Source organism: Oncorhynchus nerka, linkage group LG20, assembly GCF_034236695.1.
Source record: "Oncorhynchus nerka isolate Pitt River linkage group LG20, Oner_Uvic_2.0, whole genome shotgun sequence".
Lineage (NCBI taxonomy): Eukaryota > Metazoa > Chordata > Actinopteri > Salmoniformes > Salmonidae > Oncorhynchus > Oncorhynchus nerka.
In genome coordinates, this window is record NC_088415.1 from 21,148,942 (window position 1) to 21,168,645 (window position 19,704).

Genomic DNA, 19,704 nt, shown 5'->3' on the forward strand with positions numbered 1-19,704 from the left:
ATGGAGGCAATTGTGTTCTTGGAACTTAAATGCTGCAAATGTTTTTTAGTACCCTTCCACAGATCTGTGCCTCAACACAATCCTGTCTCGGAGCTCTACAGACTGTTCCTTCGACCTCATGGCATGATATTTGTTTCTCTGACATGCACTGTCAACTGTGGGTCCTTCTTATATAGACAGGTGTGTGTGCCTTTTTTCAAATCAAGTCCAATCAATTGAATTTACGACAGGTGGACTCCAACGAAGTTGTAGAAACATCAAGGATGATTAATGGAAACTAGATGCACTGGAGCTCAATTTCGAGTCTCATAGCAAAGTGTCTGAATACTTATGTAAATAAAGTGTTTGTTTTATTTGTAATAAATTTGTGAAACTTGTTTTCACTTTATCCATTATGGGTTTTTGTGTGTTGATAGTCTTATTCTAAAATATTAAATAAAAGGTGGAAGAGGTTAAGTGGTCTGAATATTTTCCGAAATGCATTGTATATTATCAGTACATTTACCGTTATTTCTAATCTACAATGTTTGGTTATGGGAATTTCTGTTAATGCATTCAATATTATTCCTTTTACCGTTGTTGGAATGGACACATTGTTTGCAGAGTGCACAACTTATGCAAAACTTGTGAGAAACAAGTTTTAGTTTATTTCAATCCATTTGAGTTTTGTCAATTCAGTTTAGTTCTTGTCTTTTGTTTGGAGGTGCTATTGTCAATGTTGTAAGGACCCACCTGATTTACATTTTGAAGTAGGCCTGTAGGCTTCCTGGCATGTGTTCAAATGTAGGCATATAAATGTTCCCATTTGGATCTGATATAGTATTTCTGATTTGGCTTAAAACGCCTTTGAAGCTTCTCAAAATAATGTTTTCTTCACCTCAAACAGCAAGCACATTTAAGTCTGTTTTTTACATCACATTGAAGAACTGTCATTCTCCATGATATGAAAAATATTTCTAGCTCTCCCTTTTTGATAACCACTCGGTGTGAAAGGGAAAAATGTCATGCTCTGATCCAATGGAAATGTCATAAAATAGGCCCGCCTGATTTACTTTCTTTGCAGGACTGAAATGGGTTTCTTTACTCATTTTGGGTGCTGGTGCGGTTTTATATTTAAGTGCAGACGCTCCACAATATGTTTGAGCTAATATTCTATAGGAGGAACAGGAGCAAAAGCAGTAGAACATTGATCTGTCAGTGCTCTACTCCGGTGAGCTCCTGCCCAAGTCGAACACGGATTTCTTATCCTTTGCGCAAATAGCCAACAGCTGTGTCTGTCCCCAGCTCACTGGTGCAGGTAACTTGAGGGGTCCAGAAGATTTTATACAATGTTTCAAGTTCGTTGCAGACCGGCCATACATATCACATTGGCTATTTTATTTTTATCCGGGTTTTTTCTACTAGCAGGATAGTTTTTATTTATTTGTTGGCTCTGTCATAACGTTGGCCTGGGGGTAGGTTTATGACAGTCATAAATACCCCCCCCCCCTTTCCTCTACCCTACTGATGTTACATTTGCAAACCCTTGGTTAACAGAGATTCTGGGAACTTCAGAAGGTGGGGGGAAACAAACGATAATCTGGTAATCCGACCAATTGAACATATGCGGTGGTACTTAACCTGTTAAGTCTACCCCCTACTTTTTCGAACATTCTGTAACAAATCGCGCAACATTTCAGCGTCCTGCTACTCATGCCAGGAATATAGTATATGCATATGATTAGTATGTGTGGATAGAAAACACTCTGACGTTTCTAAAACTGGTTAAATCACGGCTGTGACTAACATAACGTGTGTTTCATCGAAAAGCGCAAGAAACTGATCACAAATCTGGAAAATATATCAATGCGCCACTTGCATGTATTGTCTATTGGAAAGCAAATTACATGGGGCTGAGATTGCAAGTCCTACAGCTTCCACACGATGTCGCCAGTCTTGTCAATTGCCTGGGCTTTGTTTCTTGGTCAAACGAGTGAGAGAGCCCATTCCTTCCGGTCTCCGACAGGATGTTTTGGATGAGAAATTTCCGAACATGATTTCAAGACGTGGAGCTATTGAATACACATCGCCCCGTGATCAATTTGATTATTTTGATTATTAACTTTTACTAATACCTAAAGTTGGATTACAAAAGTATTTCGAAGTGTTTTGTGAAAGTTTATCGGCGACTTTAATTTTAAAAAATGACGTTGCGTTTTAAAACTTTTTTTTCCTGGATCACACACTCTTCATAGATCGATATTTAGGGTATATATGGACCGATTTAATAAAAAAAAATACCCAATAGTGATGTTTATGGGACATCTAGGAGTGCCAACAAAGAAAATCGTCAAAGGTAATGAATGTTTTATATTTTATTTCTGCGTTTTGTGTAGCGCCGGCTATGCTAATTATTTTGTTTACGTCCCCTTCAGGTATTTCGGGGTGTTGCATGCTATCAGATAATAGCTTCTCATGCTTTCGCCGAAAAGCATTTTAAAAATCTGACTTGTTGGCTGGATTCACAACGAGTGTAGCTTTAATTCAGTACCCTGCATGTGTGTTTTAATGAACGTTTGAGTTTTAACGAGTGCTATTAGCATTTAGCGTAGTGCATTTCCAGATGGCTAGATGGGACGCATGCGTGTCGACTTAAGAGGTTAATGAATATGATGTCAGTTCGGTTGTCATCTGAGACATTCTCATCAATGATAAGATGACAAACTCTACAGTGGGAAGTCTACACATCAGAGTTATCGGATTCACATGGAATTGTTGTTCAATTTAAATGTTTGAATATGAAATAATTCGTGATGGGATGAAATGTCATGTGAGATTTGGGTTTTCATAAGACAGGGCTCTGCTCAATCCGGGGGTTGGGTCAGGGTATCTAGCTCAGTCATTCCATTAGAAATAACACTAAATATTCACTTACCTTTGATCATCAGAAAGCACTCCCAGGAATCCCAGTTCGACAATAAATAAAATCCATCATTTATGTCCAAATAGCCACATGTTCTTAGCGTCTTCAGCCCAGTAATCCATCTTCATGAGGCGCAGGCACTTCATCCAGACAAACTCAAAGTTCCGTTACAGTCCTTTAGAAACATGTCAAACGATGTATGGAATCAATCGTTAGGATGTTTTTAACATAAAACATCAATGTTCCAACCGGAGAATTCCTTTGTCTGAAGAAAGCACTGGAACGAGAAGTACATCTGTCGGGAGCGTCATGAGACCCAAGGCTCTCTGCCAGACCACTGACTCAGAGGTCTCATGAGCCCCTCCTTTATAGTAGAATCCTCAAACCCGGTTCTGAAGACTTGACATCTAGTGGAAGCCGTAGGAAGTGCAACATTATCCATATCCAACTGTATCCGGTAGGCCAAGCTTTGAAAAACTACAAACCTCAGACGTCCCACTTCCTGGTTGGATTTTTCTCAGGTTTTCGCCTGCCATATGAGTTCTGTTATACTCGCAGACATCATTCAAACAGTTTTAGAAACTTCAGTGTTTTCTATCAAATACTACTAATAATATGCATATATTAGCATCTGGGACAGAGGAGGCAGTTAACTCTGGGCACGCTATTCATCCAAAAGTGAAAATGCTGCCCCCTATCCCAAAAGAGTTCATCTATATTTTTCATGGCTATCCATTTACCACGACAAACCGATGGTGCGAAGACTGCACTCAATGAGCTGTATAAAGCAAACGAGAACATGCTCATCCAGAGGCGGTGCTCCTAGTGTCTGGGGACTTTAACCTGTTATGGCTGTACAGGGATCAACATCAGGGGAAATTTCAGAGTGACAACTAAAAATACAACTTCGTAACATTAAACATTCTTGAAAATACAAGTGTCTTACACCCTTCAAAAGATTAGAATCTTGGTAATCAAACTACGTTTTCCAATATAAAATAGCTATTACAGAGAACAAATACCATGCTTTTGTTTGAGAAGAGCAATCAACAAACATTTTCCGCCATGACAGTTTTTACACATTCACATCTGAAGGTAAAATTATGACTTGCATTCTGATATCTTGCTCTTATTTCTCTTCCTGAGGGTCCCAGTGATCAAATGAAGTGCAGTTTTCTTTGATAAAATCCATTTTTATAGCCTAAATCTAAACTTTTTGTAACCAGTTTGTGCCGTGAATTCCATCTCTATCAATTGTTTTACGGAGCATTCGACGTGAATACACACCGTAAACAATCGTTTATCTAGTCACGGTTGGTTTCAGTGCATTCCTCTGGATGTTTGCAACACAGCCAAACGTCATTTTTTTTTTGTGGGGAGTATTGACCGAAGTGAACTGATTTGAAGACAACGAACAATGACTCTTACGCACCAATTTTAGCGAAGCTTCATTGATTGACTATATTTCTGCCCAATGACCACTGATCTTCTTGAAATCTAGCTGGGTAGATAGCCAATGAGCTGAGGTAAACGCCAATATGTAATGGTTTTGGGTTGGACCACAATTCCTTGTTTGTAATCGCACGCGCAAGGAACTCCATTCTCGCCTTGACGATCAGAGGAGTTGCTGTAAGGCTTTTTACGCACCGATGTATTTCGGAAAGTTGTAGTTTCAACGATTTCATTGAAGATATCATGGCGAATCAAGAAAAGCGAAGTCAAAGTCTAAAGTTAAAGTGAGACAGATTTTTTTTGTTTGAGGAATCTTGGAGTGTTATGATTCAAACGAACTGAGGAGCTGTTTCTGCAAGGACAGGATGTACTTCTGGACGGGTAAGTGCTAATGCCGTTTTATGAAATATAATAAAATGTGTATGTATGTGTGTATATATATATATATATATATAAAATTGCAATGAAATGTGTGGTGTGTTGGTTTGTGTGTATATATATATATATATATATATATATATATTTTTTTTTCAGATTATATTTTCCATTTTTTTATTCAAATGGAATGGAGTAGAACAGTAAACACACATGGCCACTGCGCCTGCTACTCCTCTCCATTTCCATATGAAATAGCCATTGGGTGCTGTTCAGGAGAGGGCAGGCCCACAACAATGGCCGGAGTTGAATGGAACAGCACTTCACCTTAGTGACTGTTCCCTCTGCTCTATACAATACATATCTGTTTATTTTATGTGATGATAAAAGGCTCATAAGGCTCTGTTCACTCATGACTGTGTTGGCAAGCATGACTCTAACACCATTTGTTTGCAGACGACACAACGGTGGTAGGCCTGATGACTAACAACGATGGACTATAGGGAAGAGGTCAGCCACCTGGTAGTGTGGTGCCAGGACCACCTCTTCCGCGATGTGATCAAGACCGAGGAGATGATCGTGGACTACAGGAAAATGAGGCCCGAGCACGTTCTGATTCTCATCGACTGGCCTGTAGTGAAGGTTGAGAGCTTAAAGTTCTTTGGCGTCCACATCACCAACAAAATATCATGTTCCAAACACACCAAGACAGTCGTGAAGAGCACATGACACCGCCTATTCCCCCATAGGAGACTGAAAAGATTTGACATGGGTCTTGAGATCCTCAAAAGGTTCTACAGCTGCGCTATCGAGAGCATCCTGACTGGTTGCAGCACTGCCTGGTATGGCAACTGCTCGGCCTCCGACCGCAAGCTACTACAGGGGTAGTGTGCACGGCCCAGTGCATCACTGGGGCCAAGCTTCCTGCCATCCAGGACCTCTATACCAGGCGGTGTCAGGAAGGCAGACATCAGCCACCTAGTCATAAACTCTCTCTAATGCAGGGCAAACGGTACCGGAGTGCCAGGTTTAAGTCCAAGAGTCTTCTCAACAGCTTCTACCCCCAAGACACAAGACTCCTGAACATCTAATCAAATGGCTACCCAGACTATTTGCATTGCCACCTCCCCCCGCCCCCCTTATGCTGCTACTACTCACTATGTACAGTGCCTTGCGAAAGTATTCGGCCCCCTTGAACTTTGCGACCTTTTGCCACATTTCAGGCTTCAAACATAAAGATATAAAACTGTATTTTTTTGTGAAGAATCAACAACAAGTGGGACACAATCATGAAGTGGAACGACATTTATTGGATATTTCAAACTTTTTTAACATCAAAAACTGAAAAATTGGGCGTGCAAAATTATTCAGCCCCCTTAAGTTAATACTTTGTAGCGCCACCTTTTGCTGCGATTACAGCTGTAAGTCGCTTGGGATATGTCTCTATCAGTTTTGCACATCGAGAGACTGAATTTTTTTTCCCATTCCTCCTTGCAAAACAGCTCGAGCTCAGTGAGGTTGGATGGAGAGCATTTGTGAACAGCAGTTTTCAGTTCTTTCCACAGATTCTCGATTGGATTCAGGTCTGGACTTTGACTTGGCCATTCTAACACCTGGATATGTTTATTTCTGAACCATTCCATTGTAGATTTTGCTTTATGTTTTGGATCATTGTCTTGTTGGAAGACAAATCTCCGTCCCAGTCTCAGGTCTTTTGCAGACTCCATCAGGTTTTCTTCCAGAATGGTCCTGTATTTGGCTCCATCCTTCTTCCCATCCATTTTAACCATCTTCCCTGTCCCTGCTGAAGAAAAGCAGGCCCAAACCATGATTCTGCCACCACCATGTTTGACAGTGGGGATGGTGTGTTCAGGGTGATGAGCTGTGTTGCTTTTACGCCAAACATAACGTTTTGCATTGTTGCCAAAAAGTTCAATTTTGGTTTCATCTGACCAGAGCACCTTCTTCCACATGTTTGGTGTGTCTCCCAGGTGGCTTGTGGCAAACTTTAAACGACACTTTTTATGGATATCTTTAAGAAAATGCTTTCTTCTTGCCACTCTTCCATAAAGGCCAGATTTGTGCAATATAAGACTGATTGTTGTCCTATGGACAGAGTCTCCCACCTCAGCTGTAGATCTCTGCAGTTCATCCAGAGTGATCATGGGCCTCTTGGCTGCATCTCTGAGCAGTCTTCTCCTTGTATGAGCTGAAAGTTTAGAGGGACGGCCAGGTCTTGGTAGATTTGCAGTGGTCTGATACTCCTTCCATTTCAATATTATCGCTTGCACAGTGCTCCTTGGGATGTTTAAAGCTTGGGAAATATTTTTGTATCCAAATCCGGCTTTAAACTTCTTCACAACAGTATCTCGGACCTGCCTGGTGTGTTCCTTGTTCTTCATGATGCTCTCTGCGCTTTTAACGGACCTCTGAGACTATCACAGTGCAGGTGCATTTATACGGAGACTTGATTACACACAGGTGGATTGTATTTATCATCATTAGTCATTTAGGTCAACATTGGATCATTCAGAGATCCTCACTGAACTTCTGGAGGGAGTTTGCTGCACTGAAAGTAAAGGGGCTGAATAATTTTGCACGCCCAATTTTTCAGTTTTTGATTTGTTAAAAAAGTTTGAAATATCCAATAAATGTCATGTCGTTCCACTTCATGATTGTGTCCCACTTGTTGTTGATTCTTCACAAAAAAATACAGTTTTATATCTTTATGTTTGAAGCCTGAAATGTGGCAAAAGGTCGCAAAGTTCAAGGGGGGCGAATACTTTCGCAAAGCACTGTATGCACAGTCATTTTAGCTCTACCTACATGTACATATTACGTTGACTACCCTGTGCCCCTGCACATTAACCCTTCTATATAGCCTCGCTACTGTTATTTTACTGCTGCTCTTTTCATTATTTTTACTTAACTGCGTTGTTGGTTAAGGGCTTGTAAAGCAGTTCACTAAGGTGTTGTATTTGGCGCATGTGACAAATACAATTTGAAGAGCGTGCAAAGGGTGGCTACATTAACAAATAAAAATTCATTTTAGATTCTTAACTTTTTTTTAGTTACATGATTCCATATGTTATGTCTTCTACAATGTAGAATAAAAAAAGAACCTTGACTGAGTAGGTGTCAACTTTTGACGCGATATATATAGCTCAAAAGGAAAATGTAATGTAGACTGCTTTTTCATTGTTAAAAATAGGCCCCCAAAATATCTCAGTAACTCAAGTCATCGAATACTAACGTCTGTTCGCATATTCAAATAACCGTGTCGATCTCTAATTGGTGCCGTGCTTTTGAGGCACTTTGCTTTTCTTTTTTATTTACAGCATTATCCACAGGCGTTTCAGGTAGAAAATCCTAGGAAATGTTTTTTAATTGACACAAGCTGCCTCCAATTAATCAATCAACTTATGGTTGTGTGTTTTGTGGGGGGATGGCCTGAGCCAGGGGAAGCGTATGTCTGCGACTCTTAGAGCTACCCCCCTACTTTGTGCAATTTCCGCCTGAAGACATACCCAAATCTAATCCAATTTTGGCCCTTAGGCACATCCATGATGAACACTTGTGGCAGGAGCAGAAGGGACAGGGCTTGGTGCAGTGGTGCTGTAGCCAGCAAGCTCCTTGATGAGCTGCTCTCTGAAGGCTTTCTGTGAGAGGAAGGGCTTTCTAGTCGGAGTCAGTGCCACTGTGGAATAATTTTCAGTTAGAATAGTTTCACATATGAGCCCTGTATCAACGGGTATAAAAAACATTATATATATATATATATATATAAGTACAGGGAACATAAAGTGCTGTTCCATTTCACTTTGGCCATTGTTGTGGGCCTGCCTCATAGGCTATTTCATGTGGGGTGGAGCAGCAGCTGGTAGACCATGCTCCCTCTAATGTAGACTGATTGGAGGAAGCATGCTGGCTGTGTTGAGATGTATGGGTTTACATTCTACACCATACCATTTGTGTGTGTGTGTATGTATTTTAACAGACCTCTGAGACTATCACAGTGCAGGTGCATTTATACGGAGACTTGATTACACACAGGTGGATTGTATTTATCATCATTAGTCATTTAGGTCAACATTGGATCATTCAGAGATCCTCACTGAACTTCTGGAGAGAGTTTGCTGCACTGAAAGTAAAGGGGCTGAATAATTTTTCAGTTTTTGATTTGTTAAAGTTTGAAATATCCAATAAATGTGGTTCCACTTCATGATTGTGTCTCACTTGTTGTTGATTCTTCACAAAAAAATACAGTTTTATATCTTTATGTTTGAAGCCTGAAATGTGGCAAAAGGTCGCAAAGTTCAAGGGGGCCGAATACTTTCGCAAGGCACTGTATATGTGTGTGTATGTATAGACAGACATAGGCTATGGTCGTTCTCATACAAACAGACCCTCACTCACAATGACTAGCTAATGTGTACCTTACCCATTTCATTACATCTTTATATATTGCAAATAAAATGTAAAAACAATCACAAGTAATATTTTATATTAATTTCAAACAACTGCATTAGCATGAGAGCAACTTACTAGTCCAAAACAATGTCCTCTCCGTTCAAAAAATATGCCTCAGTTTCAGAATCAAAGCTATGGGAGCTAATGGAGTCTTCAAAAAGCAGATATCTCACTTCCACGATCAATTTCCTCTAAAATTGTTTCTACATTCGTATATCTAGTCTTAGAATTAGCTTTCTTTGACTTATTCGCCATGATGTTGGATAAATAAACAGCTGAAGATGCAAGTCACCGAAATACTGCTCCTTCACGGTTGAATTGGCAATGGCGAAAGAACGGTCCTCAATGGAAAGGTTTGTCTTACAACGAAGAACCATGGGATATTGCCGTTTACCTCTGCTCATTGGCTATCTACCCAGCTAGATTTCAAGACGATCAGTGGTCATTGGGTTAAAATACAGTCAATCAACGAGACTGTGGTCATATAATTGGTGCACAATGGGCTCGTCAATTGTTGTCTTCCAATCGTTTTTTCCGGGTCAATACGTCCCGCAAAATGACCCATCAGGTTTGGTTGTGTTACAAACAGTTGACAGTTGACAGCAAGGAAACCAAACATGACTGGATAAAGTCAGGGAAAGTCTGTCTATTTACGTTGGATGTTAGGTCGAAAATTGAATGACACGAAATTCAACGAGATAAGCGTTCACAAAATGTTTTGTGTTAGGCTATAAAAAATAGATTTAACCGAACAAAAGACCATTCATTGTGTAACAATGATCCTTGGGATTGCAACCAGAGCAAGATCTTCAAAGGTCAACAATTTATTTCAATGCAGTTTGTGATTATGTTACGCAAGTGCTGGTTGAACAAGTAGTTTGATATGGGGGTCTGTGCTCAGATAATCGCAGCGTATTCTTTCGCAATTAATAGTTTTTTTTAATATGACAACGCAGTTGGATTAGCAAGATTCTAGGCTTTTGAAGCATGTGAGACACTTGTATTTTCAGGAATGTTTAATATGATTATTTTTGGCGAACACCGTATGTTGTCGAATTCAAACCCGTATCCGGGATGGGTAGTTCAGTTAAAGGTATGCAAATGTACTTTTGGCAGAAAATATTACTCGGATCATGTACAAAGCAGTAAAAGTTAACTATGTAGATAAGGTTAATGTTTTGGATGATCTGTCCTTATTGTCTACAGCTGGATACCCATGTACCAAAGCAGGAAGGTCTCCATTGAAAGGCCACTACACATGACCATCTAGATAACACAAGGTTGTACATGAGGTTAATGTCCCGAGGGTCTAGCCTTATCCTCTAAAGGTGGACAGCCATTCTCACCCATTTTGTATAGCAGGAAAGGCCAATACACAACACAAGGTTAAAATATGAAAAACTAAAACAAGGATGAAGTGACTGTAATTATAGTACTCTTTATTGTGAATAAGAAAAAATGCAACACCCGTGTGTAGCTCACATATGACACAAACAGTAATCAACTAGATGACATGAGTGCACATTTTCCCAAACTACATTTACTGTAGGGTGCCACGCATGATGGCATCCTGAAAAGACACTTGACCTGCTGGTGTGAGGATGTAGTCCTTGAGGTTGTTGCACACAATTGTTTTCCCTCTATGCTGACATGTTTCTTAGGTCTGGGAAGCTGGTGTCCCCTTGTATCACTCTCCTGGAAGCAAGTCCACAGTGGGTGTGGACTGGATCTACCCTGTTGATGAATCTGTGTTGTCAGTCTGTGGTCTACATTAGTTGTGGAAGGCCACGCAGGCCTTCACAATGGTCTCCGCTTTCTCCGGGGGAACCTCGAGGGCTTGTCCCAGGATCCTTCATCTTGCAGCAAGGATCCCAAACCAGTTCTCTGAAATTCTTTTGGATTTTGAGTGGCGGTAGTTGTAGATCTTCTCGGCATCAAGGCCAGATGAGATGAAACCTTGAATAAAATAAGTGTTTCCATAGCCTTCATGTTCCTGTACAATACTATCATATGTGTACTGTAACAACTGTGTAGCCTATGCTTTGGACATAGGCCCCCATCCTCTTATGGGGATGCCAGATCACTTTTATGTGAAGCATATCAACATCTATTGGTATAATTGTTGTATGTGTATAGTGACATGTATTTAGCGTATCCTACCTGGATATGGTTCGTACCTTGCATAGCAGACTGCCATGAGGACCATTGGCAAAAAGCCGTTGTAGTAATCGCTGCCCAGGTTTGCCGGATGCCAGAACCGAACATGTTTTCTGTCCAACAATCCTCAATCTGCCCAGTGTGCCATGGAGGGATAAGCAACACACTCCTCCGTCGGGACATGCCAGATAGTCTGGCACACTTCTGTGACGATGGCAGAAACATTCCTAGCTTATGAGTTACAACTCGCAGCAATACTTGGTGTGCTGCCGCTCGCCAAAAACCGAAAGGTCACAGACAGACTTTCTGCAGCCCTTACGGGTAAGCTGTGAGTTTTTTCTTCTGCGAGATGTGAGGGGCAAGCCAGTGAAGGAAGTCGTAAAATCGTGCAACAGACATCCGAAAGTTGTGAACACCTTTCAACATGGCACCGGCAGAGATGGTCGCCTCGCTTCACGCTCTTAGATAACTATGCAGTAGTTTTTTAAATGCATTTCTTACACTGTTACCCCAGGAAATCTTAAGTCTCATTACATACAGCCAGGAGGAACTATTGGATATAAGAGCAACGTTAACTTACCAACATTACGACTTTCCCGAAGCGGATCCTCTGTTTGGTCCACCACCCAGGACAATGGATCAGTTCCCGGCAGGCGACCCAAAAACAACAACGCCTCAAAGGGCAGGCGGAGCAGTCTTCTGGTCAGGCTCCGTAGATGGGCACATCGCCCACCACTCCTTGACAACAAGGTAGACGAAATCCGATCAATGGTTGTAGAGATTGTAACGTTCTGTTTCATGGAAACATGGCTCGCTCGGGATACGTTATCAGAGTCGGTACAGCCACCTGGTTTCTTCACACATCGCGCCAACAAACAAACATCTGACTGGTAAGAAGGGCGGGGGTGTATGCCTTATGATTAACTAGTCTTTGTGTGATCATAACATACAGCAACTCAAGTCCTTTTTTTTCACCTGACCTAGAATTCCTTACAATCAAATGCCGCATTATCTACTAAGAGAATTCTCTTCCACTATAACCACAGCCGTGTGTATCCCCCCCAATCAAACACTTCGACGGCCCTGGAAGAAATGGACTTTATGTAAACTGGAAACCACATCCTGGGGCTGCATTTATTTTAGCTGGGGATTTTAACAAAGATAATCTGATGATAAGACTTCCTAAATGATGTCAGCATGTGCGACCCGGGCTGGCAGCATTCTGGATCATTGCTACTCTAACTTCCGCGACGCATACAAAGCTCGTCCTCCTTTCGGCAAATCTGACCGACTCCATTTTTTGTTGCTCCCTGTCTATATACAGAAACTAAAACAGGAAACGTCCGTAGTCAGACCCGCGTTGAACAGACCTGAGCAATCTGATTCCACCCTTCAAGATTGCTTCGATCACGTGGATATGTTCTGGATAGCCTCAGACAATAACATTGATGTATTGAGTTTATAAGCAAGTGCATTTGTGATGTTGTACCCACGGTGACGATTAAAGCCTTCCCTAACCAGAAACTCTGGATTGATGGCAGCATTCGCGCTAAACTGAAAGTGCGAACCACTGCTTTTAAATCATGGCAAGGCGACCGGAAACATGACCGAAATACAGTGTAGCTATTCCCTCCGCGGCAATCAAACAAGCTAAGCGTCAGTATTCAACGGCTCAGATGTATGTGGCAGGGTCTACATTCAATCACGGATTACAAAAAGACGACCAGACGAACTAAACAACTTCCTTGCTCGCTTTGAGGACAATACAGTGCCACTGACATGGCCCGCTACCATAACCTGCTCTCCTTCACCGCAGCCAATATGAGTAAAACATTTAAACGTGTTAACCCTCGCAAGGCTGCCGGCATCCCTAGCCGCGTCCTCAGAGCATGCGCAGACCAGCTGGCTGGTCACCTCCACCCTATCAATCAGATTGATTTATAAAGCCCTTCTTACATCAACAGATGTCACAAAATGCTGTACAGAAACCCAGCCTACAATGCCAGAACCTAGGAAGAAACCTAGAGAAGAACCAGGCTGAGGGGTTGTTAAGGGAATTTTGATCAATAATGACTATGTATACATTTCAATCAGGACTGACTAATCAGAATACTATTATATTACTGTATATGTATGAATTTTCTTTATAATCCTAGTACTGAATATGTGTGTAAATATAATCAAGAATTAGAACAATGACTGTCTGTTCCTTGGTAGAAATGAATGAACTTATAGCCAGACTGGCTAGAATGCGTATCTACACAGGCAGACCTTGGTTCTATTCATAAATTATCTTAATAGGGAGAGACTGTGAGAACCATACAGCCATTGTACTGGAGCGGAGATGAGACGGGCTAGTACTAAAACTAATGACGTCATTTTCAGTTTATAACCTGTGGTAAAATGTATAATGGGCAGTACTCTCGAGAATAAAAGCTGCTGATTGACTTTAAGACTGGTCTCTGTGCATTTTATACAAATAAGATTCATACAGATTCTTATGAATTGACAGAGTGATTCATTTTAATTGGGTATTAAAACGGGTCGCCAGTCCTCTTCTGGCTTTGCCAGGTGGCGATTATAACAGAACATGGCCAAAATGTTCTTAGATGACCAGCAGGGTCCAACAATAATCACAGTGGTTGTCGAGGGTGCAACAGGGCAGCACCTCAGTAGTAAATGTCAGTTGGCTTTTCGTAGCCGATCATTCAGAGTATCTCTACTGCTTTCTCAGAGTTGAAAACAGCAGGTCTGGGACAGGTAGCACGTCCGGTGAGCAGGTGACACCCTAGACCCACTCCAATTTGCTTACCGCCTCAATAGGTCCACAGAAGATGTAATCACACTGCCCTAACCCATCTGGAGAAGAGGAATACCTATGTAAGAATGCTGTTAATCGATTACAGCTCAGCATTTAACACCATAGTGCCCTCAACTCGTCATTAAGCTCTAGAACTTTGGTCTCGACCCCGCCCTGTGCAATTGGGTACTGGACTTTCTGACGGGCCGCCCCCAGGTGGTGAGGCTAGGTAACAACCTCTCCACCCCGCTAATCCTCAACACTGTGGCCCCACAAGGGTGTGTTCTCAGCCCTCTCCTGTACTCCCTGTTCACCCATGACTACGTGGCCATGCACGCCTCCAACTCAGTCATCAAGTTTGTAGATGACACTACAGTGGTAGGCTTGATTACCAACTACGATGGGATGGCCTACAGGAAGGGGGAGAGGGCCCTTGGAGTGTGGTGTTAGGAAAACAACCTCGCACTCAACGTCAACATCACAAAGGAGATGATCGTGGACTTCAGGACACAGCAGAGGGAGCACCCCCCTATCCACATCGACGGGACCGTAGTGGAGAAGGTGGAAAGCTTCCTCAGTGTACACGCCACGGACAAACTGAAATGGTCCACCCAGACAGTGTGGGGAAGAAAGCGCAACGGCACCTTTTCAACCTCCAGGAGGCTGGAGAAATTTGGCTTGTCACCAAAAACACTCTCAAACTTTTACAGATGCACAATCGAGAGCGCTCTGTCATGCTGTATCACCGCCTGGTACGGCAACTGCTTCACCCACGGCAACTGCTTCACCCACAACCGTAAGGCTCTCCAGAGGGTAGTGAGATCTGCACAAAGCATCACTGGGGGAAAACTACCACCCGACGTCACAGGAAGGCCGAAGAGATCATCAAGGACATCAACCACCTGAGCCACTGCCTGTTCACCCCGCTATCATCCAGAAGGCAAGGTCAGCACAGGTGCAACAAAGCTGGGACCGAGAGACTGAAAAACGGCTATCTCAAGGCCATCAGACTGTTAAACAGCCATCACTAACATAGTATGTCAAATCTCTAGCCGCTTCAATAATTAAAAGAATGGATGTAATAAATGTATTACTAGTCACTTAAAACAATGCCACTTTATGTTTACATTACTCATCTCATATGTGTATATACTGTACTCTACACCATCTTGCCTATGCCGCACGGCCATCGCTCATCCATATATTTATATGTTCGTATTCATTCCTTTACACGTGTGTGTGTATGTATGTATGTATGTATGTATGTATACATACAAGGTAGTTGTGAAATTGTTAGATTCTACTGCACGGTCGGAACTAGAAGCACAAGCAGTTCGCTACACTCGCATTAACATATGCTAACCATGTGTATGTGACCAATAAAATTTGATTTGAACATGTCGTTCCTCGTCAATGCTTCGCATAGGTTGAACAAGAGACGTTTGTTCTTTATTATCCCCTCTCGTTGTTGTCATGTAACGAACTTGCCATTTTCTCCATACTCCTGAGTAGTAATAGCAGTTCAAGTTCTTCCTGTTCAAGCTCTAGCAAGTCCAAAAAATACATTTTTTTCTGTGGCTAAACAGTGTCGTAAAGCGTAGAACACCAGTCTAGCCTGACATGTGGCTAGTATTTTGTAAACGGGCATATACTTTAACTCTTGATCCGGAAGTTCAAACGTTTTCCATGGTTTGTCAAAAAGAGTGCCTTGGTCCCTCTTGCTTGGTTAGTTACTCTGGCTCCCAAGCCCCCTAGTGGATATAGGATATACACTACACAAGGTGGACTTCACCTCTGGATGGAATGCAACGAAAAGAGTCTGCTGCCCCCAAAAAACTAACTCCACTCACGTGCACACACGTAGATCAATGGAGTGCAGCTTGTAGAAGCCTATTTAGAGGTAGTTCTGAGCCACTGTAAACTAGAGTTAACGCAAAGACTGGTTGTCTTTGGGATCAGCTAGCATGCTGGCTGATCACGGGCACTTCCAGTCTGAGCTAAATAAGCATTGGCTTGCTAACCTACTTAATGAATGACCTTTTCAATGGAAGCGGTCTGTACTGCAGCGGTATAGCTGCCGCACAAGACGCAAACTTGCAGCAAAGCAATGCAAAGTTATTCCTGTTTCTGCATTCCGTTTTGAAATGCCGCATCCACCGTAAGTTGAATCAAAAGCTATCCTACTTTATGTGACAAAGGTCATAACCTGTTTTTGTGGCAGAGGAGACTGCCCATCAGATCTGAACAAAAACAATCGAGGGGCAAACTCTCATTCTCCAAATTTGACATTTTCTCAGATTAAATATGACAGGAATTTTGTTATGTCTTGTGCTTTTTAGGGCTAATTTGAATAAGAATGCTCGATCTGTAAAAATTAATTCCAGTTGGAATTGTCAATTTATCATTTGTCCAAGTCTATGGTGGAAATTGCCTCACTGAATTTGAGCTAATGTTAGTCACCCATGGTTGTTTTGAATCTGTTAAAATAGACAGAGCTCTTTTAAAAACCTTTTTTAATTTTTTTTTTTACTGATGTAACAAAACATTTTTCAGAGTTTGTAGGTCTCCCTCTCCAGCAAGATTATGAATACAGCTTTGTTTGTAGTCACTTTGGTGGTACGTTGAATGTTGGGTTAGCCTACTTGATCAGAAACCTTAACCTGAGATTTCCCTTATCCAGGGTTTTGCATGTCAATGATTTACAGAAGTTAAGTATGAAGTCTACATTTTTATGACTGTTTATTCTCTTTTTGCCCACAGGGCTGATCTCGGACGCCAATATCACCAATGCTACAGATTACAGAACAGATGGTATATGCCATGAATTGTAAGGAAGCCACAGAGAAGGTTGTCCAGTCATGGTCACGTTTCAACTCCGCTGGCCAAACTACTCTACTGGAGACTCTGAAAGCGTTCAGTCCTATGTCAAAAGACCTTTTCGATACTGAGAAAGAACTGGCCACTTTTATTGAGGGACTCAAAGATGAAGGTCACAAGCCTACTGTACTTAAAAGCAAAGATGTTTATGGTTACAGGTCTTGTACTGCAGTACTGAGGCCTGTAATAAAGACACAGAGCACACTGGACATTGCTGTCTCAAAGGTTCAAAAGCCTGGCAAAAAGAAGGGTAGAAAACCCCATGGCAAGAAGACTGAAATCAACTATTCTTTGTTAAGTGCAGCAGCAAAAGTTGTCCTGAAGAATCAACCCACAATTATTTTGACAAATCTGTCAAAGGAGTCTCTCAAACAGACTGTCCTCTCTCAACCACCAACCTTGGCTGTTGTGCCTGTTCAGATGCAGTCATACATAAGACTGACCAACATCACTGGACCCTCTACAGGCCACACAGCGAGACTGCAGTTCCACACAGGTGTATGGTCAGGAGAGGTGACTGTGCCCAACTCTCATCGACCACTATCTCTAACAGGTACCCAAGTACAGCCTTCGGAAGGTACCGGAAACTTAGCAAAATCAGTCACTTTGAGGAGAGTGAACTTTTTGCCCTGCCCAGTCAATATCATCGGAGTGCCTGCCATACTGCAAAACGACCGGGTTTTGAAGGAATGCAACGGAATGCCTTGCTGGAGGGACCAGAAAAGGAAAAGGACTGACGAGGCTGAAGACAAACTCTGTGTGAAGAGGCCCAGAAATGAGGTCTGGCTGGTCAAAGAGCAGTCTGAAGACCTTAGACTGAGTGAGAACAACCTGAGGTTCAAGGTGATCAAGGTTGATGACTCGATCACCGATGAGGAGGTGAGGAGGAAAGCCCAGAAAATACTGCGAGTTAACCTGTCACCGGTCATAGAGATTCAACCACTTATTGCCTACCCAATGTGACCGGCCATAATATCTTTGGCTGCGTTTACACAGGCAGCCCAATTGTTTTTTAAAATTGTTTTTTAAACCCAAATATTGACAAAGATCTGATCAGATTGGCCAAAAGACCAATAATTGCGGGGGAAAAATATTTTTAATTGGTCTGTGTGAACACATCCTTAAAGTCCTTTTGTCCTCCATGTAAATTTCATCAGTTTGTTGCATCTCATCAAGGCAGTGCTTTGTCTTTTAGCTGTGTTCAGCTTGGGAGTATTGGGATTGTTTGGGAGGCTTTTTGGAGATTTGGAAAATCCTATTTCTTTGTTAATATGTTTAGATAAGGGGACGCTGGGTTATTGCCTAAACATCCCAAAATATGGTTTAAAGTTTTTTGTTTACACTGCACATACTATAGACTGCCCCTTGACTGTTGAGTGATGGAATGGTGAAGTGTGAGGCACAATGGCTGTCCCCATATGAGTTGTACCTGCAGTATATCCTTCTTTACATGTGTGTTTTTGGGACACTGTGAAATTTCATTCATCTGTTTTAAAAATGATACAAACATCTGATAATGAAGCCATGTCATGTATAACTATGCAGCATTCATTTGCTAGAATATTACAGATATTTTATATACATCACTTTTTAGTCATGTCATTTCTACTGTATGTTGGATTAAAGGGGCAATTGACATGGTATGTTTTCCTGATGTGTTATAAAGGTAGTTTTTTCTTTTTTGGACATGACAGTTAAGAGATCCTAGCTATTTGTTAACATTTTATGGCTTTTATTCTCATTTGTACAAAGTTTAAGGCATTTTATTCCATTATCTGCATTTAATTTGTAGAAGAATTTACATGGCCTTATGAATTTTCAGTGTTTTTAAAGCCTCTGGAGGAAACGCTCTAGCCTATATTGTGTATTATCTGACATTTAGAACTATTCCTAAAGCATTTTCTAGCTTTGAAATTTGATATTTGGACCTTGTTTTTTTCTGTAATTGGAGGAAGTATGCCAGTTGGTTTCTTTTATTCAAGTATCCAACTCTCCATTAGGTTCAACTGATTTGATTTATCCGTCCTTGACCTTTCCATTCTCAATTGAAGGCAGACTAAAGCTTTTTTTGCGTTGGGTTATATTTTGCTTGCTTTGATTTTCATGTGCCAAATGTATATTTTTGGTGCTTCTCAATTGCACTTTCTTTTCTTTTTTTTCTCCTTCTCCCCCAACTGAGAATGTTGTTTCTGTTAGCTACATATTCTAAATCACACATGCTTTGAACAAAATGTCTGAGGCACTTTTAGGTTTGTGAAGAGGTAGAGATACATTTCATGTTCAATGTAGCTTAATTTATATCTATTTAAAAAAACAACTTTTTTAAAAACTTTTTGTATGAACCACAATGATACTCTTAACAAAGACATCTGTTAACATGTTATGGTCATTGTGTGTTGGGAATTACTGTTGAACTGTAAAATAAAGCATTTTGACCACTTCTTTCTCTGGATTACCTGGCATTTACATTTTAATAATGGGTCATTATACTCATAACCATGTTTGTGTGATGACTAGTACCTTTTTATTTCTTTACTTTTACCCCCTTCCCCACCCCCAATTTCGTGATATCCAATTGGTAGTTAGTCTTGTCCCGTCGCTGCAACTCCCGTACGAAGGTCGAGAGCCATGCGTCCTCCGAAACACTACCCTGCCAAGCCGTATTGCTTCT

The 19,704-nt window shown here is 41.4% G+C and overlaps 1 protein-coding gene across 2 annotated transcripts in view; it reads left to right on the forward strand.

Moving 5' to 3' along the window:
• The window catches only part of LOC115102039 (coiled-coil domain-containing protein 71-like), a 37,940-nt gene extending 18,465 nt beyond the window's left edge, over positions 1-19,475 (forward strand). For both annotated transcript variants that reach the window (XM_029621554.2, XM_065005298.1), the window contains exon 2: positions 16,917-19,475. In XM_029621554.2, the coding sequence (XP_029477414.1) occupies positions 16,944-17,996 (1,053 nt within the window). In that variant the 5' untranslated portion in view covers positions 16,917-16,943 and the 3' untranslated portion in view covers positions 17,997-19,475. The remainder of the gene's footprint in view (positions 1-16,916) is intronic.
• Positions 19,476-19,704: the final 229 nt, after the last annotated feature.